This window comes from Elaeis guineensis, chromosome 4 (assembly GCF_000442705.2).
Source record: "Elaeis guineensis isolate ETL-2024a chromosome 4, EG11, whole genome shotgun sequence".
Taxonomy (NCBI): domain Eukaryota; kingdom Viridiplantae; phylum Streptophyta; class Magnoliopsida; order Arecales; family Arecaceae; genus Elaeis; species Elaeis guineensis.
Window position 1 is genome coordinate 30571565 of NC_025996.2, and position 24949 is coordinate 30596513.

The 24949-nt window shown below is 35.9% G+C and overlaps 1 protein-coding gene and 1 long non-coding RNA gene across 2 annotated transcripts; both read left to right on the forward strand.

Moving 5' to 3' along the window:
* Positions 1-9399: 9399 nt before the first annotated feature.
* Positions 9400-9974, forward strand: LOC140856922 (uncharacterized). Its single transcript, XM_073255135.1, has one exon. It carries the CDS (start codon positions 9400-9402, stop codon positions 9826-9828), a length of 429 nt encoding a protein of 142 aa, XP_073111236.1. The 3' UTR covers positions 9829-9974.
* Positions 9975-22367: 12393 nt separating this feature from the next.
* LOC105043021 (uncharacterized) lies at positions 22368-23544 on the forward strand. The gene is made up of 2 exons (XR_012140865.1): positions 22368-23061; positions 23130-23544. It is a non-coding gene; the product is annotated as an uncharacterized lncRNA (long non-coding RNA).
* Positions 23545-24949: the final 1405 nt, after the last annotated feature.

The following is a 24949-nucleotide window of genomic DNA, read 5'->3' on the forward strand; positions in this document are numbered from 1 at the left end:
GTCCAATTTACAGCATTCTAGAGACATCTTCTCTGTACAGTTACCAATCAAATTAGTAGATAATAAATTTAATTTAAGAATAAATGATTCAATCATTAAACTCTAAAAAAAAATTTGGATGTGTAACCTGATATGTCGGATCTTTGTAATGCCGGCATATGACAGTCCAATCATCCATAGTGATGCTATCATAGGGCCGCTACCGTGCTACCTCCTCCCCATGATCCTGCATCATATGGTACCAATGTTGATGGATGTAGTGGCGATAATCCTTGAAATACAAAGATAAATGAGCATCCATGGCTCGCCACACACAATCCTCTTCAAAATCAATAATAAAACATCCTGTCAATAATAAATATTAGAAGAATACCATACTAATTAAATATTCACAGTATAATTTATTTTACCTATAAGTGGATGTAAAAAATCTCTCTCTGAGTCAGTACAACGTGACGCCAATCGAAAAATATCATGGGGACATAGCTGCAGCATATGATGCCCAACTCGGTCTGCCACGGCTCGCACCATCTCCTAATGGATTTGGTGTAGTCGGGTGGTATCTCGATGTGGAGATGCTATCCTGGATGCTCGCGTCTCCAACATTCTAGAGCGAGATTCTTCGATGGACCTCATCCTCGTCTCACTATCGGTGGAGACTAACCTGAAACAATAATAAATAAATCATTAATATGATAGCTATTCAAATAAAAAAAATTAAATTTTATTATATAAATAAAATAATAATACCACTCGAATCTTCCTCATTCGAACCCGTCTCACTGGGACTTACTAGTATAGGACCCTCTGATGACGGAACTGGTGCGGCAGTAGAAATTGATGAAGGTATCTCGACCTCCGAGGTAGACAGCGAATGCGAATGTTGTCATCTGTCTCCTAGTGCCATATCTGTAATTTTTGATATATAAATGAATATAATATTAAATAATAATAATGATAACTATAAGTAGTTGAGCATGCAATAAATATAAAATAAATTTATGCAATAAATATAAAATAAACTATAAGCAGTTGAGCATGCAAAATAATATTAACCGTAAAATAATAACACGAAACCTAATCCCGAAGACTCGATGGTTTTTTATTTTTTTCTAAAATATTTTTTACCTAAATTTTATTTTATAATTTTTTATTTTTTTAAAATATTTTTTATCTAAAAATATTTTTTTTAAATAATTTTTTTCCTAAATGAGCTTCAGACTCGGCCTCTCATGGCCCCTACTCCCACGATGCCGGTGCTGTCACTCACCCCGTGCCGTCCGGACTCGGCCCCCACGACCCCCGCTCCTACAACACTGGCATCGGTGCCATCACACACCCTGTGCCGCCCGAACTCGACCTCCCACGGCCCTCGCTCCCACGGTGCCGGCACTGACAGATCCTGCACCGTCCGGATCAAATCTCGATCTGGATCCCAATCCGAATCGAGATCTCGATCCGAATCCCGACCTCGATCCAATTCAGATCATGATTCAGATTTTATTTTTATTAATTAAATAATAAAATATTTCATTAATATTTTATTTTTTTTATTTTTTTTTTCTTTTTTTTCCCTCTTCTTTCTCTTTCCTTCCTCCCTCCCCACCATCACCCACCCCTCCCCGGCTGACCCCCTCCCTGTTTCATCGCGGCCTTCGGCCGCCCCCTCCCCGACATAGTCTCCCCTGGCCAACCCCCTCCCCAGCCCAATGGCACCGACGGCCGCCCACAGGCCCCTCCCTACCCCTGTCTCGCCCCTGACCGCACATAGACCCCATCCCGCCCCTATTTCGCCCCGACCGTCAGCCGCCCCCTCCTCGGCCCCGTCTCCGGCCCCCAACCCCCTCCCCGACCTCGTGGCATCGCCGGTCGGGTCTCCACCCCCCGATCCCCTCCCTGGCCCCGTGGCACCGCCGGCCAGCCCCCTCCCCTCCCCGCGCCCATCTTGCCCCCGGTCGCCCCCTAACCACCTCCCCACCAGCCGACCCCCTCTCCGGCCTCATGGCACCGTCGGCCCCCCCTCTGCAACCCCCTCCGGCCCCCGATGGCCCCATCAACACAAAAAAAAAAGAGTTCGAAGAACTTTACCTCCGACGGATGGCGACAGCAACTGCAATGGTGGTGCGGATGACGGACAGTGGTGGCGACGGGCTTGCCGACGGGAAGAGAGGGGGGAGAGCATGGAGAGGGAGAGGGAGTGGGGAGAGGGAGAGAGGAGAGGGGAGATGGGAGAGTTCAGGGAGAGCACAGAGAGGGAGAGAGGAGAGGGAGAGGAGAGAGGGGAGGGGGGAGTGAGTTTGGCATGATGGGATGTTGAGTTGATGAAAATTATTAGCGACGAAAATTTTCATCGCTAATACAATTATTAGCAATAAAAATTTTTTTCATCGTCAATAATTTTCATCAAAAAAAAATTCTTGCAAAAAAAAATTCCTCCAAAAAAAATTATTTACAATGAAAATATATTTTTTATCGTTAATAATTTTCATCAAAAAACAAAATCCCCACTCAAAATTTTTTTCTCTAAAAATTATTAGCGATGGAATTTTCATCGTTAATAACTTTATTAGCAACAAAAAAAATTATATTCGTCGCCAATATTTCTTGCCAAAAAATATTCACAATAAAAATTAAAAAAATTTATTGGTGATGAAAAATATTTTCATCGTTAATAAGTTTATTAGCAACGAAAATTTTATTTTCATCGCTAATAATTCAAAAAAAAAGTTTTCATCTAAAATAATTTTTTCTCTTAAAAAAATCATCAAAAAAATTATTGACGATGAAAGATTTCATCATTAATAATCTTATTAGCAATGTAAATTTAAATTTTATTATAAATAATTTTTATAAAAAAAATATTTTCTCACTAAAAGTACCTTCTCATGTATATTCATGAATTTTAGCAGTCTTGGGATATGGTCATGCCAATCAAGATTTATGATGATTGTAGATCTGTGCAGAAGAATGAGATGAATATGAGACAACAATGATATGGATCAATTTGATTCTCCTTGATCACAAAAATAAGGCAAGTTCTCTGATATTCTACTCCAATCAAATATAATTTATAATTAAAAAATTTAACTAATTAGATTTATTTTTTTGATGGCAACACTGTCATGAGTTGATCGAAAGATTTGAATAAACATCCGAACTCAAATTTAATCTGTGAACAGCTAAGACCCTTGAGATTCGACGTAAAAGGAGAATCTTTTGGTGATCTATTGGTCTTAGTTTCTATATAGAGTCTTATCTTTTTGATAGAGGATCGACATCAATTGGTGGTTTCAGAGATCAGACTGCTGTGGTGCATCATCTGCCACAGATTAAAGACAGCATTTAAGAAGTTATATTTTTCTCTTAAAGATATTATAGGATTTTGTTATCGCAAGAGATTATTGACCAAACTTTTTTTGGATGGTTTAGAAATAAATAATATAATTTAATTTATCAAATAATTAATAAAATTTTATTCTTTATATAGTCAGATGTTAACATTTTTTCTGAATCAAATTTTTTGCGTTTAATTTTTTGAGGTGGTTTGCTCTTAGATCTTAAAGATGATTGATTCGGTTGTAGATGAAAAATTTTATTGCATCATCTAACAAAGTCTGGATACTAAAAAAATGATTCTTTTTCAATGTCAGAAGTTATTTTTTTAAAGTTCTGATTTTTTAATTATTAGCAACGAAATTATTTCATCGTAAATAATGAAGTATTTATGATGAAAATCATTTTTCATCATAAATAATCAATTATTTATGATGAAAAATTAATTTTCATCGCAAACACTATGTTATTTACGACATAAAATTTTCATCATAAATACTCTATAATTTTTATATTTTTTTATTTTTTTAAAAAATATTGATGATGAAAATATTTTTATCATAAATAATTAAATATTTACGATGGAAGAATAATTTTTTGTTGCTCATAATCTATAAATTTTTAATTTTTAAATTTTTTTATTTTTTTAAATATTAACGATAAAAATTTTTCATCATAAATAATTGAGTATTTATGATAAAAAAAATTTTTATCGTAAATACTTAATTATTTTTGATGTAATATTTTTATCGTAAATAATCTATAATTTTTAAACTTTTAAAATTTTTTATTTAATTCAAATATTAGCGATGAAAATTTTTTATCGTAAGTAACTGATATTTGCGATGAAAAACTCATTTCATCATAAATTCTAAATTATTTATGATGTAATATTTTTATCATAAATAATCTATAATTTTTAAATTTTTTAAATTTTTTATTTTTTTTAAATATTAGCGACAAAAAATTTTCGTCGTAACTAATGGAGTATTTGCGACGGAAAGATCTTTTCATCGTAAATATCTAATTATTTTTGGTATAATATTTTCATCACAAATAATCTATAATTTTTTAATTTTTAATTTTTTTTATTTTTTTCAAATATTAGCGATGAAAATATTTCATCGTAAATAACCGGTATTTATGATAAAAAATTAGTTTTATTGTAAATATTAAATTATTTATGACATAATATTTTCATCACAAATAATCTATAATTTTTAAATTTTTAAAATTTTTTATTTTTTTTAAAATATTAGCGACAAAAATTTTTCATCATAACTAATAGAGTATTTATGATGGAAAGATCTTTTCATTGCAAATACTCAATTATTTTTGACGTTATATTTTTATCACAAATTATCTGTAATTTTTAAATTTTTAAATTTTTTTATTTTTTTCAAATATTTACGATAAAAATTTTTCGTCATAACTAATAGAGTATTTGTGATAGAAAGATTTTTTATCGTAAATAATCAATTATTTATGATATAGTATTTTCATCACTAATAATCTATAATTTTTAAATTTTTTAAATTTTTATTTTTTTAAATATTTGAGACGAAAATTTTTCATCATAAATAATTAAGTATTTACGATAAAAAGAGCTTTCCATCACAAATACTCGATTATTTATGACGAAAAATTTTTATTGTAAATAATTTATAATTTTTTTAATTTTTAATTTTTTTTATTTTTTTCAAATATTGGCGACGAAATTGTTATTTTCTGTCGTAAATACTTAAATTATTTATGATGAAAATATTTTTATCATGAATATTTAAAAATTTAAAATTAAAATAAATATTTTATTATTTACGATGAAATTCTTTTTCCGTCGCTAATATAAAAGTATTGATGATGAAAAATTATTTTCGTCATAAACATTTTATTATTAGCGATGAATTTTCGTTTTCGTCGTAAATATTTATTATTTACGATGAAAATTTTTTCATCATTAATAATTTCACCATAAAATTTTTTTTTTTTTTTAAGTGGAAGGAGCCTAGCAATACCATAACTCCCACCTCCTCCTTTCCTTAATTAAAACAGGATCGGGATGAAGCACATTTGTACTCCCAACAAGTACTATATGCTATGAAGCACATAACTTCATAGTCTAGCTTCATTCCTTGAAAGCTTCTATGACCTATACAATCCGCATTCCCGTTGAGGCATTTTGCAGTATGCTCATCACAATTTGACAGTCACTTTCCGCTATTATTATCAACCGGAAAAACTAGCCATTCTTAAGGTTTCCATGATGGCCAAAACCTGTGTCTCCAATGGAGTACCACCTTGCAAGTGACAGACTCAAATTTGCATAGACAAGCCTTTCCTTCAATAAAATAAAAATAAAAAAGAAAAGGAAAAAGGATGCATATATGCTAGCCGATTGAGTCCAGGTATAATCCATTGCAGCTCCCGCAATTACTCGGAGCGAAAAAAAGTCCTCAGTGTTGATCTCACAACAACTAGAAGGTTCCCATTTTACTGATTGTTCTCTTTTGCAATTCGGTATATATGGGATCACATTTTGCAAAACCATGTACCTTTTTCTCGCATAAAGGAGAGTTTATGCAAACCTCAATTGCCTTTGTGCCCTTAAGACTACTCACTTACTGATAAACTCAAACGTATTGGACAAAATATTGAGTATAGATTTGGTCCTGATCCAGGTTAGATAGGGTACATGAAAATTAAGCTTATACTATACATACATGTGTATATATGTGGGTGATTGAATTGGGCTGGTTTCGGTTAGATAAATATTTAGTAGACCAAGGTCTAGATCGGAAAAATTATGTACGTGTATTCTTGGACATACTCAACCCAATAATGCACAGTTTGGATTCAATTTAGGATGGAAACAGATCTCCAGGTTTTAACCCCATCCTATATTACAAAAATTCATGGTAGATATCCTTTATTTTTCTCTTCATTTTTGGTACGTACCCCCTAAAATTTTTTTTTTTTGGGTACAAAGTAGGAGTAATAGACTAGCACAAAATACCTAGATTATAATTATAGTTTGAAAATTGAGCATATAGCAGATCTTTTTTGACGGAGGAACCGACAGCAAATCACATAATTGCAACAGGCCAGTCAAACATATTTGTACTGATTCCTCGTAGTCCAAGTGGAATGCACATTTCAACGCGCGTCTACGTAAGACAACTACACTAGGACACAGAATTTCTTTGTAATTCGCAGTACATGCACTTTCATTTCAAAAAATGAAAATAAATAACTCAGGTATAGTTATAGGTCAGTTGCTGGTATTCCCAAAAAAAATAAAAAATAAAAAACTCAGACATAATTGTGTTGCAATAGAAATATGGTTAAAAATCCACAGCTATAGATTTAATTAATAGTTAATGAAGAGAGATCATTACTAGGCTAACCGAACATTGCTTGCAGTTGCCGGCTATATATATAGAAATAATAATTTTGTAGCAGCTGGTTCCGTTAATTCTCCACTAAAATCCACGGTGCACAAGGAATCGTTTTTGACTCATGGGAAATAAAAACGGAGAAGTAGTTGAAAGGGCCAATCTTTTCTTTAGAACTTTTTCTCCATGGAACCCTGTTTTGGACCAGCAACATGGGAGCTCTCTCGTTTCCGGGCCAAGGAGGTTGGTGATGGATCTAACAAGTCACAGTAGGCATGCGTTTTTTGTTTTTTTACCAAGGGGGACCAATACCTACTCACAGAGCCTCGCAACTTTTTGAACGGAGGTGGCAACTTTTTACATTAACGTCCAGAAACAACGCCCGCCGACTTGAAAAGATGGGAATTAGCACCTTGGTCGAGCTTGCTTTAGTGGATGAGTCCTCGATATGCTCAAATGCAACTTAAGGGTTAATACCTTCACCAGACAGTGCGTCCAGAATTACCTATACTTGACCATAACAACCATCACACTAAAGAATCTAATAAAACTTGGCAGTATTTAGAGGTTCCCATCACGGCTAAAATACCATCAATTATAGTAATCTGGTACAGATGTTTTTGGTCAAGTTGGTGGGTTGGTTGTAAAAGATTTTATCTACGTACGATGAATAGAGTCACTCTTATTAAGTCAATATTATCTGCGCTTCCTATTTATTTGATGATAAATTTTGTTATCTCCAAGAGTATACTCATAAAACTAGAGGGCATTATCAGGAATTTCTTATAGAGCTCATCTAATACATCAAAGAGGGTGTATTTGATGTCATGAAACCAAATATATCAGCCCATCTAGATGGAGGTTTGGGGATTCATTTGTTGGTTGCTAGGTATGACGTTGTCATGGCAAAACATGCTGCAAGATTTCTAGTATCCCATGGTGACCTCTAGAGTTCATTTATGAGGGCGAAATATGAATCATTATGTCTATCCCAGTTGTCCTCCTAGTGCTTCTCCAATATGCAGGAGGATTTGCTCGTGTGCTTCATTAATATACTTTAATTTCAAATGGTGTATTGGTGATGCAGTATCTATTAATGTGATTTATGATCCACCTCTCTTGCACGCTAGTCTCTTTATTTGAATTGGGATCTATTTGTGGCCGTCGAAAGAAATGGAATCAACACTTAGTTTATTAATTTTTTTGCTAAGGAGTTAGCCGATAAAATTTTTTTCTATATATTCTGATATCGAGCGACGACAGTATAGATAGGTTTTAGTGGGGGGGGGGAGTGGGTAGAGGAGACGAGAAGGAGGGGGGTGGTTTATATTCGGGTCTTACAATTAAGGTATCATATTTATATATATAAGTTTTTTTTTATCTGGACCTTCGCCAAAATATGGTATCCACGGGGTATGGAGATTGGGTGTCCATCTTAGAGCTACTCTATTCATGTAAAAATTTGCTTGGCATTGGCTTCCCAGTGGAGGTACTTTAAATTAATTAGTACGGTCTTCACATTTCAATATAGTGTGACTTATATCTAGATATCGAGGAATCTATTCTTCATGTCATATTACAATGCAAAATGGCATATTGGATATTGAGGCAAGCCCCAATCTAGGACTCGTATACTTTCCATGATTTTTTTTAGGTTATTAACGACATATCTTTTAGGTAAGAGAGAAATGAGGCAGCATTGATATAATATAGTGCATTATGATATTAGGCTAGCTAGGAATGACCTTATTTTCCAAGGTTTGAGATGGAGTGCTAGTAGGTTAATTCTCCTTATGATATCAGAAAGATCTCCAGTAATAGAAGAAATTTGAAGTTCTTTCGATGCAACTTATGCAATTCCTCATATGATATATTTCTTTTGAGAGCTACCTCTCCTTTTACAAAGTTAACTTAGATGATGGTATTTGAAAAAATACTGCTTTTCGTGGAGTATGTTTTGTTAGAAGTGCTAGTGATGCTCTAGTTGCTGCTGGTGGCATTAGAATCATTTATACAATAGTTTCAATGATCAGATTGCGTGCTGCTCGGAAGGGACTGAAGTGATATATTTTAGATACTTCGAGAGCCTTTCACATCTACTTAGAAGGAGATTCCTTGATAGCTTTAAAGTGGCTTTCGGACTCATCATTTATAGATACTCAATTCAACCTTCTTGTCAGAATTATTGGTGATTAGTATTTTACTTGATTTTTTTGAGGCAATACATATTTATAAGAAAGCTAAAAATATAGATGATTAGATAGCTACTTATGTCCATTCAGAGACTATATTATAAGATTCATCTATGGAAACTTTTTTTTTATTTTTTAAATATTTTATATCCTAATTCTTATGGATAAGTATGATATAGCAAATCGAGAGAAAAAAAAAAAAAAAAGGTATAGGTAGAGCTAGTGAATCAAATGGCGACATTTTGTTTTTAACAAAAAAAAAAAAAAAAAAAAAATGGCGACATTTTGCAAAGATAAGCCACTAGCCAATGGCTAAAATCTTACTGAATTCCCTCGTTTCGCACCAAAAACCTTGCTCTGGCCGCGCCAATCAAGTGAGGCCACTAGAATGCCTTGAGAGTCGTGCATGAAACTCTATAAATTCCCGTGCTATCTTCCACTGTAACCCACAACTCGTTCCTAACAACCCTCCATTAGCAATGATGGCTCGTACCAAGCTAGTTGCTTTTGCCTTCGTAGTTTTGCTAAGCATTGGCCTCTCCGAGGCAGGCCAGTTCTTGACGTCTGGTGGTGGTGGCGGAGGTGGCGGTGAAGGTCGGGGTGGTGGCTCTGGGAATGGTTCTGGCTCCGGCTATGGTTTCGGCTCGGGTTATGGTGAAGGAGGTGGATCTGAGGTTAGTGGTGTAGGCCATGGAAGTGGCGGAGGTGGCGGCTCCGACGGCGGGAGTGAAAATGGAAGCGGGTCCGGGTATGGATCCGGAAGCGGGTCTGGATACGGTGAGGGAGGAGGTGCCCAGGGCGGAGGGTATGGAAGCGGCGGCGGCGGCGGCGGCGGTTCGGGCTCTGGGTCAGGCTCGGGATCAGGATATGGATCTGGTTATGGGAGTGGTGAGGGACACGGTCAACCTTAAATCCTATACACCTATGATTGCGTGAAGCCCTTTCCGTATCTTTGATGTTTCTGCGCCCCTTTTCCGTTTCTCTATCATTTTCTATTTTCCCTTTCAAGGATGTGCCTGTTAGTTTGGTTGTAATGAATAATTAACTGGTGCTAAGCTCCCGCCTGTACTACTTAATAAATAAAGGAAAGGCTTCTGTTCGTTATTAAACATGCAGTGACTCTCTTGGAAATCATAGTTATTTGTGATTTGACTGCCTGATTAATTCATCAGAAAAAAATATTTAGAAACTTTAGATTTTTATAAAAACTTTATAAATAATTTTATATTTTATAAATCAAAATTGCTTATACAATATCTCAAGTTCCAAATAATTTACATATCATAATATACAAAATAATAAATAATAACTATATATATATATATATATATATGTGTGTGTGTGTGTGTGTGTGTGTGTGTGTGTGTGTGTGAAGCTAGCAAGTAATGAAGGTATGCATACCATATTCCAAAATATATGAAATTTGGATTTATAATCTTAACTATTTCTAATTGAAGCATAAATATTAAATAGTTATTAATTATTTCTATAAGGCATATTATATTAATATTAATTAAATAAATATCCAATTATCACATCTCAAACTATATATACTTCTAGTTAAATGAGAGAGAAAAAAGTTAGATGGGCAAATGAAAATTGGAGTTGCCAACCATAGCAGGAGAAAGTACCAGAGGGAAGAGTGGTGGGAGGGGGAAGAAAGAGAGGTACAAGCGAAAAATGTGTTTGCCCACGTGAAGAGAGAGAGAGAGAGAGAGGATGAGAAGAGAGACAAGCCTTTGTGGCTGACCATGACAGCAAAGGCTGAGAAGGAGGGGGAAGAGAAGGAGAGAGACATTGGTTGAGGGAGAGAGGGAGGAAGAGGGAGCATGAAAGATAGAGGGAGGAAGAGGGAGAAATAGGAGAGGGTGTTGCCGGAGAGGTCATCAGTCTCCATCCGCATTAGAGAGAGCATCAAGACCCATGGAAAAAAAAAATTCATTGTTATTTTTATTAAACCTGAAAGAGACCATAATATCCCGATCTTAATACAGATTTAATTCAAAACTAGGACTTGGTTACCAGTTTTTGGCAAAAAAAAAAAAAAAAAAAGGCAAGATCAGCAGTTTTTATATAGTTCAACCTCATTTTTGTAAAGAAAAACAAACCTACTAGACTTTGGTTCATCAATTTTCTGATCGAATCAGCTAGTCCGGTCCAAATTTAATGAACCACAAATGATACAATAGATTTTCTTCAATTAGAATTATTTTTTGTTTTCTATATTCCTTTGGAAATGAGTCCGATAATTGGTTAACTAATTGAGAAAGAAGGAAGAGATGATAACTTATATAAATTAAAGTCTATTTAAGAGGACAAACCCCAAGCTAGGATTGATTATATCATAATGTCCTGAAACAATCCAATATAACATACTATGAATTTTTTTCTATAAAATAGATTAAAAAAATTTTTTTGAAAATTTTCTATATTTTTTATTTTTTTAGTTGACAAGTTCAAAATCCATGAAACTACAATTTTTACTTGGCAGTGCAACCCAAAAAGACAAAAAGGCTTTATTAAATGGGCTTGCTGATGAGCTTATAGTCATCCGCTTTCTTTTACGAAGAGAAAGTCTTTATGCACCGCACATAGTGCAGCAAAAATATACCATCCCATTTGATTGGGCCATATAGCCATCATTTTTTAAGATGCATTTAATGTTTGTAGCTCCGCTATTTCATTTAAAATTTTGAATGACAAAAATGTTAATCCTTTTTTGAAAAAATTATGATATTCTATGGCTATATTATGATATCCTGTGCTTAAATTATGACTTCCTACATAACAGCAAGTCATAATTTAATCACATAATGTCGTAAGAAAGAAATAGATATTTTCATCATTTAAAAATTTTATAAACTTTCAATGATAAAACTATCCTTCTCTCTTTATGATTTTGAAAGAAAATTGACTTTCTGCTATGCAGGAAGTTATAATTTGACTGTAGGATGTCACAATATGGCCACAGGATATCATATTTTCAAAAAAAGAGAGATATTTTTATCATTCAAAATTTCAAATGAAAAAATAAAACTGCAGATAGTAAATGCATGTTGAAAAGTGGTGGCTATGTGGCCTAATAAGATATAGGATGGTGCATTTTTGCTGCACCATGTGCGGTGCATAAAGAATTATTCCTTTTGTGAAACCGAGGCATAGCCCAACCATCATATGCAGTAGCTAACACCTATTTGCAGAATTATATCTTCACTTTCTTAACTTGGCTTGACCCCTTCCATACTATATGTAATTTCATTGATGCTATAAATTATCTTGAATGCTTCAAAACTTGGAAAACATTTGAGGTACCCCCTAAATACATAGCAAAAAAGTTTCTAAGATACTTATGAATGCTAGCATGACAACCCAAGGTTAAAACTTTGGATATGGCCCTAGTGTTGTGCTAAAAATATTAGCCAATTCAAACAAAAAGATAAGCATGTTAAAGATATAAACAATAATTGATTTTTTTCAGAAAAGATATGATTACATATATTTATCAAAATTTTTTGAAACTAATCTACATATCTCTATGGTTATGATTTTCTATATTCACCACCTCTTCTAGCTTGTCACTCTTAAGAAATCAACACATACAAATCCTTTTCTATTATTGAAATCTAGAAGTGCTGACACGCACCGGTAGGTTTAGCCCATTTCTTCAACATAGAGCTTCCTTTCTTGTAAACTCGAGTTTCTTTTAGGATCCATTTGATTGGGGTATATTAGATTATGGGATAATTTGATAATTTTTAAAATTATTTATCCAAAAAAAATGATTGCAGAGAAAAATAAATTTTATTATGTTCAGTTGGTAAAAAAATTATTCTGAAAAATAACACTAGAAAAAAATTACTATGTTTGGTTGGAGGTAAATCTATATAAAAATATAGTCAAATTTATAAATATATCCTTCAAAATAAAATATTTTTAATATTAAGATAGAATTATTAGAGCTGTCAATTTCGGTTGGGTCCGTCGGGTTGGCTTGCCCCGCTATGTAAATGAGACAGATTAGGTTTATATTTTAGCAACCCATTTAAAAGTGGATCAAATAATCCGTCCCATTTAGGTCGATGGGTCAGGACGGACTAACCCGTTTCTTTATATATATATATTAAAAGAGGGTTCTAATGTTATTGAAGAGATAATTGATAAAAAAATGAAGAAGATGAAGAATTGAATGATGAGGACCACAATAATGATATGGAGGATAATTTTTTGAAACTTTGATTTGCCTCTAAATTAGTTTGAAAATTGAAACTTAAAGTCTTTTAAGTTTGAGTTGTATTAAGTATTTAGTTTAAGTTGGACAATTTCATTTTATGACTCTAAGAATTGAGATATGAGACTTTGATAAATTGATTTGAGCTCAAATTGAATACGAAATTCAATTTATATTAATGTTTACAGAATTTTTTTAAAAATTTTGACGGATTGATCCATTTAACCCGTGACCCATGGCAGGTCGGGTCAGTTGAAGTTTTTCCAACCCGTCAGTTAAACGGGTCGGGACGGATCAGAGCGGGTCGGGAAGGACCGGTCCGTCTTGACAGCTCTAAGAATTATCATCTTCAATTGTGTTTACATAATAATTATAATCACATAACCTTTTACATAATGTCATCTTCATCTTAATATTTTTATAAAAAATTTTATTGAATGAATTTGAAAATGTATTAAACAAATTTAATGATTACATATGCAGCTTTATGGAGGATATTTTTGTTAAGTATAGATTACTATCACTCGAGAATTTATCAAATACCAACCTTCCATGTATTTATTTTATCTTCTCTTTCTGACAAATAAATATAAGGCCCATCAATTTTTTACCATCTATCTTTCATTTTTCATACCAAATATGATAATCTAACATGAGATTTATTTTTTCATGCCAGATTTTTTCCAATCAAACAAACCCTTAAGAAATATCTGCTATTATTTGGTTTAAGACTAAATAACTTAGTTAAGCCATTGTTGTGTTTTCCTTCGTCTTTTAAGAAAATATTTTGTTTGGCAATCTCTTAGACAAATAGGCCACATATCCATAACACATTGGAGGTTGACTAGTATAGATTGGTTTGGACAATATTGCTAAACGTTAAGATTAACCTTAGCAATTTAGTAGTCTCAAAACAAGATCTTGACCAAGCCATAGCTGGATCAGAAACATCATTTTCTACCGTGAATGAGTAGTTATACTCTCTCACCTTTGGTTATGAATTTACAGGCCATTAGCATCCAATGGATGAGGTTAAGTGTTGAACCTTGTTCAATACAAATTTCAGTTTCTCCTATATTTTAACATAATGTGCTCAAAATCAAGCGATACCAAGAGCTTGAGTAGATTGCTATCTACTCTCATAATTATTGACATCAAACTTGTAAGGGTACCAAATGCCAAATTTGTGGTAAGAAGTACCAGGGAAACCTGGATAAACTCTCTTCATCTTCAAGGAAAGCAACAAGAGGATAGAAGATAAAGAAGTTAAAAAGAAAACTCCTTCATCTCAAGACTAAATTCTCATTAAATTATCAAATCCCAAGCTAAAATTTTAATTATGCAGGGCTAGTTTTTTACAGAACAGCACAAGTCTCACACTCTATGCAGTTTATAAAAGAATTTTAAATCTACATGGTTACCAGCTTCCTAATAAATTCAGGAGAAATTTAAATAGAAACGATATTGATTAGCGAAAAATTCAAAATTCCAATCAGGCATGCAAAAGTCTGTTCTGTTAAAATTGGGTTTCAAAAACTGGGCGAAGATTTGAGTTTAATGGGCTTGGATTGGTTATATAGTTTGTTTCATTGGGCTTGTTTGGGCTTGACCTTGGGCACTGTTCCTAGTAACTCGTATGCGCATGGATGAATTAAACTCTTGAAATTTATTCTCTCTTAGTAAGAATACTATCTCTCTTCTACAAAAGATGAGAGGTTCTTTCAAACTTTTGAGAAACAGATATGTACCACAGAAGTTATTTGGGATTACAATGTCATCCATAAACCTTATTTTTACGGAAAGAAATTTCAAGTATAACTCTTTTTTCATTTCGGCTTTGGTAGAACTGTTAGGTCAATCATTGCTTAGCCTCACATTCCACGATATCATCAATTTGCAACCAAGACTGGTTTCAATGCATAGATCAACCACCACTATGATCTCTGACGTGCTGTTATTTTCACTTTCGGGAACACTAAATTTATCAATTCTATGCATTCAGGTTATATCTTTCACTCGGAAGAGCGATTGATTTTTTTTAAGATATTAATTATTAAATTATATTTTATGAATATTTTAAAATATTTTTATTTTTATTTTTTATGTATCTGTACAGTTCTCGAAGTTAATATTATGCAATCCAATGGTTGCATTCGCGAAGCGAATCATTCTGCTCAAAAGATGCAACCCAAACCTTATTTTTATAAGAAATACGATAAGTCCTTACAGGAATGACAGCCATCAATGTATGCCGTCGACCTTCTAATGGCGACTACCGAGGGATGCACAGTACCCTATGTTTCAGACCGTTCACTGCATAAGATCGTGGTTGGCATGATATATTGATAACAACCATCCAGGGAGTGCCTTGACCTGAGAGACAAAAGGAAGCATCATCACGAGAACATTGCCCACATCCCCTGATGTGGTTTCAAATAGACTTTCCGGCTTCGAAGTTACATTCGGTTTTCCTGTCCTTATATTTTCTGTGTTCCTTCCGTACATGCCCTTGTTTCTAGTAATAATATCAAGACGGTCCCTTGCTGGATTATGACATGCCCCTTGATTTCTCACAGTCCCGTAGCCCGTAAAGGTCTCTTGCTTCTCCCTTTTGTTCAATAACAACTACCTCTGATTGCAAAGAACCTAAGATTTCCTCCTTGTTTCTTCGTTTAATAAATTTCATTCCATTTGATTCATGGTGACCGCATCTGTTTGCAGACCCAAATTGCTTAGAGACACAGCCAAGGTTTCCCAACAATGGGGCAAGAATCTAAAAAGTAGCAATTCCTGTAGCTCATCATCAAGGTCCATCTTCATGGAAGATAGCTAATTAATTAACTGTGGTCTCCATTTCACTCAAATGCTTGGCCATTGGACACCCTTTCTTGTACTTCAAATTGTTTGGTTTTCTGATCAAGAATACCTTTTCCCGGTGAGACTCAAACTTCTCCCATAGTGAGTTGACGTCTTAGTAGAGGCATGATGCAACAAACTATCATCTAGCCATTTTATTATGAATCCAACAGCTGTCCGGTCAAGTTTCTTCCACTCCCCATCATTCATAACTTTCTTTGGGTTCAGTTTCATCACATTCCAAAGGTGCATATAAATCATTGCGATACAGCAGTTCCTCCATGCTTAGTATGGATCTCTAATAGAGAGGATTCATTATTATTACTTTTTTTTTTTTGAGGCTGAAAGGAGGCTGAGAGAACCAGCAGCCTGTATTTATTAAGGAGAGGCTATTTACAGAAAGAAAAATAGAGTTGGAACCAAGGACGAGTTACATTGAAAAAAGGTTCGAAGACTTCATCGCTGGTGCGGAGATACGGCAGAAACAACAATAAAACGACAAAAACGGATGATTTAAATCATCAGATCTTTTTTAAATATTTAATATAATATGTATTGTCCAACTTATGATTCTTGATCCAGTTATATATATATATATATATATATCCCGTAATGATGGGCTGTTTAAGTTTAATATCTTATATCATAGATAAAATTATGTACAAAGCAAATCAATAAAAAAAAGGGATGAGGAAAAGTAGCATGAGTAGAACATAGTTATTACATGATGGACCTTATAATGGGATCAGAGAACTAGCTTCGACTTTGCTTGCTAGAACAGGATAGCAGAATTTTTGGTTGCTCCGCGAGATGACTCACACTAGCATGCTTTCCTAGTGACGGGGTTTAGTTAACGGTTCATGCATCTTCTACCGCTCTCAAAGCCCTTGGGGAAAAATATAAATCAATAAGAAATAAGCAGATAGAGTAGTGATAAAAATATCAGACCAGTTGAACGATCTCAGGTTAACAGGCCATTTCTGTATCTTATCGATGAGCAATCCTAATGTGAGGACTGTGCAAGTGTATTTATAGTCTTACATCAGATATATATTAAGTGTCGTTGAGTACTTCAGCAAGGTCAAGAACTTGGTCAAGGACTGTTAACTAGTAACTTTTTGACTAGTCCTTTTAAGTGAGTTCTTCAATAATCAAAAATTAGACTAACCCAACCCATATCCATGGCTGCTAGGGTATAGTTGTAGCACAGTCCTTTTGGGACCTGAGCGAGCTTCCCAATATTGGTGATTAGACAAATTGACATTGTACTAGAATAGCGTTTTTATAGATTGCTCTTGTTCCATTAGTGAATTCACATCAATGAACAGCTTTACAGTTATCTTAGAGACAATGTAATCATGTTTAGTGCAATATTAGAGCCTGTTTGGAAAAACTAATATGCTTGTGCTCAATTTCCTATTTGATTGATGGAGTGAGCAATCTATTTGGATAAGGTCTATATCAATCCAAAATTTCCCTTTCCTTCCTAGTAAATCTTGGAGGAGGCAGAAAAAATCTTCATGGATTTTTTTCCTTCCTCTAGACCTACAAACGTATGGATGGTATTTAGGCTAAGGCTAGGATAGACTTTTAAACGAATACCAACTAGTCAAGCTAATAGTGACTCTGCCACTGTAATTTCTTAGTTGCACAAAGCACTGTGACAACATCATATGGATAATCCTTTGCTTCTTGATTTGATGTATTAGTTTCAATCTGTCACATATATATAATTGTTTCCGATATGCGTCATGAGCCAAACCAAGTGGCAGATCATTTGGCTCATAAGATCTTGTTCGGTGATTTTAGCTATTATTCATAGTCTGATTTTGATTCTCACAATCAGTTATTACTTCAGACTGATGCTTTGGGGTCTCTTTTTCACGTGGAGATTATTTCGGGATACTGATTTAGAATAGACTGCAATGAATTCTTATCTTTTATGCCTTGTCCAGCCTCCAGGTTATTTGGTAGCCTATTGGTTTCCACGTAGCTTCTCCTCCTTTATTTATTTAATTATAGAAATATCACAGCTGCATTTGCCTTGGGTGTTTAATTCTAAATTAAGAAATTTAGTAGGAGCTCCGTTATGCTATAGCAGTTGTGTATATTCCCTACGTTGGAGATGTCTGCCAAGACACCACCTTCATAGAATTTTTTCGATACCATGCATCGCAGCAGGAAAAAAGAAGAAATAAAACAAAAATACAATCAAATATGTGATCAGTCAAAAAAAACTCGTCTCCACAAGACATGTAAGTTTCACTAAAAGAAAAAAAAAATTATAAGAGAATATCACACCCTCAACCTTCGTACACTCAATCTCTCCCTCACAAAAAACTCTCCTTCACAAAAGCTCTCTCTTTAGGAAGACTCCCCTGAATCCCTGAAACGACTGCTATCCGTTGTCTAACAGTCTGCCTGAAGCACCCTGCTTCTGCTCTCTATCGACATCGGCACCTTACCTCTGCTGCTGCTATCCTCTACCGAACAACCAAAACTGCTTCCATCTCTTTTCTGTAAATAAGGGCCTTTAAAGCCCTGAATCCGAGCAGAAATAGGAGTCGTGGACTCCTCATAGCACCCAAACAGATCTCTGAACCATCAGATCAAGACCGACAACGCTCCAAGCTGTCCGGTCGCACAATCGATCTATGAAAACACCTTTAAACCATGAGAAATTAGAGGAAAACGTCCGTTAATCCACCATAGACCACGAGAAACCAAGGAGAAATGCCTGCTCGATCCATGCGGATCCCCGTGGACCACCGGACCCTGTGAACAGAAGAATGGTGGACAAGGTAGAAGCAAGTTCAAAACTAGATCAAAGTTTAAGCCTAAAAGACTAGGTGTTTGTCACTATTGCAAAAAGCTAGGCCACTGAAAATCAGAATATAGACTTTTACAGTCTAAAAAAGAGAAGGAATAGAAAGATAAAGAAACAGTTTCAAATTCGGCATCAGTTGTAGTTTCATCAGGAGGTCATAGTAGTATTAAAGATGATGCAATATTTACAGCTGCTTGCAGTGTTAGTCATGCTGATACTTGGATTGTGGACTCTGAAGCATCTTTCCACGTGAACCCCATAGGTAATGATTTTCTTCTTTTAGATCATATGAGGGGGGTACCGTTCTTCTTGGGAATGATGGTATCTGCAAAGTAAAAGTGTTGGTACAATTCAAATTAAATCCAACGCAAACACTATAGTGACCTTGGATGATGTAAATATGTTCCTCAATTGAAAAGGAACCTTCTCTTAGTACATGCTTCGACAGTGCAGATTTCGAGGGTAGATGGGGTAGAGGATTCATAACTATCAATAAAGGAGTATTGACTTTATTGAGAGGTAAATTGAGTGTCACCCTTTACTATTTGGATAGCAGTATAGTGGTTCGACAGGCTTCAGCAGTACAGTCTTCTATTGAGCATTTGACACACTTGTGGCACCAGAGATTGGGTCACATCTCGACAAAGATTTATAGGAGCTGAGCAGATGTGGTCTGCTAAGTGATCAGTAGGTTGATGCACTTAGATTCTATGAGCACTGTGTATTTGGGAAACAAACAGGGTCAGTTTCTCTACAAGCTTGCATAGGACAACTGGTATGTTAGATTATGTTCATTCTGACCTATGGGGGCCTGCCCCAATTACATCCAAGGATGGATCCAGGTATTTACTCACTTTTATTGATGACTACTCCTGTAAAGTCTAGATATACACCATCAGGAATAAGAGTGATGTGTTTGACACATTCAAGTAGTGGAAGGCTATGGTTGATTTCACACTGAGAGGAAGGTGAAAACCTTTTGAATTGACAATAGATTAGAATTTTATTCTATAGAGTTTGATGACTTTTGCATGTCAGAGGGTATTGTCAGACATTAAACCACAATGGGTACACCTCAGTAGAATGGTGTAGCAGAACGCATGAACCGCACACTATTAGAGAGAGTCAGAACTATGCTATCCAGTTCTGGATTAAGTAGAGATTTTAGGACAGAGGGTGCACACACAGCCTGCTACATTATAAATCGATCTTCAGCATCAGCATTGAGCATGAAGACTCCAGAAGAGATGTAGACAGAAAGACCTACAGACTATTCAGTGCTTAGAATCTTTGGGCATCCAGCTTATGCACATGTAAGAGATGGAAAGTTGGACCCCAGGGTTAAGAAGTGCGTATTTCTTGAATACGCAAATGGGTTGAAGAGCTACAGACTATAGTGCACAGAGCCTGGATCCCAAAGAGTTCTAGTCAGTAGGGATGTAGCATTATTTCATGAGACAGCCACTCCTTCAAGGTAGCTACAGTCTAGTTCTTCTCAGAGAGATGAGGGTCAGGGTCAGTAGGATAAGACTATTGTGGATATTGATCAGACTATTAGATCACAGTAGTAGCAGCCAAATGGAGATACTTATATTTAGAATGAGCAGCAATAGTAGACAGATGCAAAAATACAGACTCAGGAGGAGGTTACCACACAAGGTCAGGATCAGATTGATAACATTGCTACTCATAGATCTAGGGGTTAGATCAAAGCACCTCAAAGGTATGATTTTGAGGATTCTGCTTGCGCTGAGTTAGTTTATTATGCTCTGAGTGTTGCAGACACCATTGATGATTAGCAGATCATATATCAGAAGACTATTAGTAGTTCACAGGGTGAACAGTGAACCATGGCTATTGTCGAAGAACTACAATCTTTAGAAAAGAATCAGACTTGAAAATTAGTCAAATTATCAAAGGACAAGAAGGTAATTGGCTGCAAATGGATCTTCAAAAAGAAGGAAGGAGCCAGTCCTCAAGATTTTAGATATAAGGTCAGGTTGGTGGCTAAGGGCTACAGTCAATGGGAGGGTATTGACTACAAGGAGGTATTTTCTCCTGTAGTCAAACAGTCTTCTATCCATGTGTTGCTTGCTTTAGTTGCCTCTCAGGATTTGGAGTTGGAACAGCGAGATGTCAAGACAGTTTTTCTTCATGGTAACTTAGTTTTGAGGTTCCAGACAAAGAAGATTATGTATGTTTGCTCAAGAGATCATTATATGGTCTCAAGCAATCTCCAAAATGGTGGTACCGTAAATTTGATAGGTTTATGATCGACCATGGATTCAACAGATCTCCATATGACAGTTGTGTGTATAACCAGAGGCTTTCAGATGGATCTTTTTATTACTTATTGCTGTATGTGGATGATATGATGATAGCAGCCAAGGATATGTCAGTCATCCAGAAGTTGAAAGCTGAGATCAGTACTGCATTTGAGATGAAAGAACTTGGATCGACAAAGAAGATACTTGGGATGGAGATCATTCATGACAAATAGGTAGGTAGACTTTTTCTTACTCAACATAGTTATATTGAGAAAGTCTTGGATAGATTTGGTATGTCTTTCATTAAACCAGTCACTACTCTCTTTGCCAGTCATTTCAGATTATTTGCTAGAGTCTGTCCTCAGACTGAGGATGAAGAGAGATATATATCAAGAGTGCCATATGCAAGTACAGTAGACAGCATCATGTATACAATGGTCTGTACCCGACCTGATATTTCATAGACAATGAGCATGGTGAGCAGATATATGGATAAGCCTGGGAAGGCTCATTGGTTAGCTGTGGAATGGATACTTAGATATCTAAAAGGCACTTCTAATTTGGGATTGTTATTCTCTACACAGAGTAGTTGCACTGTTACAGGATTTTGTGATTCAGATTATGCTTGTGACTTGGACAAAAGAAGTTCATTGACCGGATATGTATTTACTCTCTCTGATTATGCAGTCAGTTGGAAGGCTACTTTACAATCTACAGTTGCCTTGTCTACTACAGAAGCAGAGTATATGACGTTGATAGAGGCATCAAGGGAAGCTATTTGGCTAAAAAGGTTGGTACAGTATTTGGGTCTCGAGCAGGACTGTTTGGATATTCATTGTGATAGTCAGAGTGCTTTGCATCTTTCAGAGACCAGATATATCACGAACGCACTAAGCATGTGGATGTCAGATATTGCTTCATCAGAGATTTGGTGGAGAATGATGATGTCCGACTTCAAAAAATTTACATTGCTCATAATCCGACTGAAATGCTCACTAAACCAATCCTAGCAGTTAAGTTTCAGACTTTCCTGAACTTGATTGGTGTGAGCACAAGTTAATGCCCTTCGACGCTTGTCGTGGAAGGAGATTTTTTTTTCAATCCACTTCTGATACAAGATACATGATTTGTTGCAAGGAGGAGGATTGTTGATTATATTGGGCTTTGCTCTAAATTATATCTTTTTGAAGGGGTTTTTTGCAAAAGGACAAAAATCTTCTTTTAGTCGGTATTAACTTCTTGTTTCTGGTTATGTTTTTTTTTTGGGACGGATTCTTTTTTTAAAAGGGGAAGACAAAACCCTTTCGGTTGATTAGAAGGAGCCCTCATCTCGATCCCCACCTTGGTTCATCGCCCTCGGTTTCTGTTCTGATTTTGGTGTTCTAGCCACCGAAGGCATCCTCTCTTCTGCACGCTGGTGACTCCCTTTCTGTGTCGATATTTTTCTATTTTATCTCTCGATGCCGAGTGCCTCTGTTCTTTCCTATTGAGTTGTTCATCAATGGATCGGTATGCTTTTCTCTTGATCTATCATTGAAATCGAAAAAAGTTGGTTTGATCGGTGTATTTTGTTGCCTTCAATTCGGTTTGTTGCCTTTCTTGTAATTATTCGGCAGTCTTTTAATTTGAGTATTTGTGTAGCCTTTTTTGTATCTAATTAGAGACAGTTTATATAGTGGATTGCTCCTCCTTCCCGTAGATGTAGGTATCTTTGCCGAACCACATAAATTCTTATTTTCTTGTGCTTATTTATTTATGCCTATGATATGTTTGATGAAATACCTAAATAAGATGAAAGACTAGATTAAAAGCCTAAAGTGATCCAATCCGGTGCTCACATCCACAACAAGATGAGTAGGGGTGCTTGTCAATTGCTATAGGAAAATAGCTTATGTCTTGTTCAGTGCTCCATGCGAAGGCGTTGGCAGCTTGAGCAGGCCTTGGCATTGCAATTCTCCAATTTAAGGTACAATATGTTTGCATAGAGCATTACTCTTCTACGGTTTCTTGGATTAGTTCTACTTCCATGTGTAGGAACACAAGAAATCCTCTATTGCGGGATATTTTCTGGTGGAGGCTGTCCCCCTTTTCCAAGCTACGCACGTGCATCGCGAGGCAAATCAAGCAGTGGACTAGGCTGCGCGACAAGCACTGGATGGGGTTTTGTGTTAGATTCTTAGACAATTGTTCCACCAGTCTTCGGCTGGATCGTGATTGCTAGTATTTTGCCGATGGTTCCAGAGGACTTGATTAAATTTCTAGGCATATTATCCTATATGTAACCCCAAAAAAAATACACCCCATTGCCTTTAGCCAAGTAACCCCAATTGTGCATTGGTTGATTCAAAGAATCGAAGTCTTTTTTTTTTGGATGTGAACAAGAGGTAGCAGAGCTACCCCGCTTTGTTCAAAACAGAATTTATAATCCTCAGACAGAGAGAACCACAAAGCGATTAGAGCTCTGTTCAAATTCCGAACACACACGTTCCACATATAGTCTTCATACAGAAAGGATACAGAAAACACAGAGCAAGTGCAGATCAACTTTGAAATTTCGAATTTTTCATAACTTTGAAAACATGCTGCCTAAGTTAAAATCATATTCTGGATATTGGACCAATATCAGTTGTAGATGACCAATTTTCGAAATGCTCCCAATCCGGAAGCTGATGGGTTTCTCACACACACACACACACAAAAAAAAGGAAAAAGAAATTGAACTAGAAGGGTTTTGTGTTGAGCAATCTCAATGTTAGGTGAATGCACGGTTGTGGATAAGGTCAGCATTATCCTGCAGACATACAAATTCCCTATATTAACTCTTAAATGGTAGTGGTGGATTACAATAAGAGAGATATGTTGTTTTTTTTAATGACAGTATTATCTTAATTAAGAACCATAATCACAGCCGCAATGAACAAAAGTTCATGGAAAGAACACTACGAAACCAAACACGGTATACACAACATGCAGCAAAGATTTTGTGGCAGCTGATTCGAAGCATGACGGTAACTCAGCTCTTCATCGTCCAAGGATATCAACAATGACAGAAAAATTGTTGGTCTAGGAACGGCGCTAGAATTAGAAGGGAAATGACGCTAGGAGCCTCGAGGGCCACCTTATCTACAGTTTAACATTTTCGGTGATTGACCCTGGCTTAATTTTGTCCCAGAATTATTTTGCGAGCTCTGTGACTTTAAGAAAACATCTTAAACTCGCGGAGGTTTTGACCAGCATTGCCCGACGATCGACAAGGTAGCAAGTTGAGCTATAATCAAATCGATCTTGTTATCCATAACGCCTACCGTCTTTGTCATGATGGACTGTTCAACCTTACCAACTCTAAAAGGACAAATAATATTCCATAAAAATGGTGGTAGCCTACTGAATCTGTGGCGGGTAAGGTCGAAAGATCGAGGCCCGCCAACCAGAAGCTGATAGCTTAGCACCTTGGTGGATCTAGACACACGGACTCAACCCACAAGTTAATCATTCCTCCCTATACTAAAACTCTCAAGCCAAAGGTAGCTAAAGATAATGGAATGGAAATGCTAGTCAAGAGGAGCCGCGAGCCACTGGATCCTCTTATTTCCTCTTTTTAGACGAGAAACCATGTCCGCTCCAAATAAATAAATTGAAATGAGAACGCATGCATGCCCTCAGAGTCATTCATGCACTGCTATAAGTACTCGTGTTTTCTGTCCTTCTGAGTCGCAACTCGATCTCACAGCGCTTCTTTTAACAAGTATGGCTCGTACTAAGGTTGTTGCTGTTGCCTTCGTAATTTTGCTTAGCATTAGCCTTTCGGAGGCCGGCCGAATCCTGACATCTGCTGGTGGCGGGTGGTGAGGCGG

Bases quoted from the DNA above. Each gene is read 5' to 3' on its own strand.
- LOC140856922 (XM_073255135.1), top strand. From the start codon at position 9,400: ATGGCTCGTACCAAGCTAGTTGCTTTTGCCTTCGTAGTTTTGCTAAGC.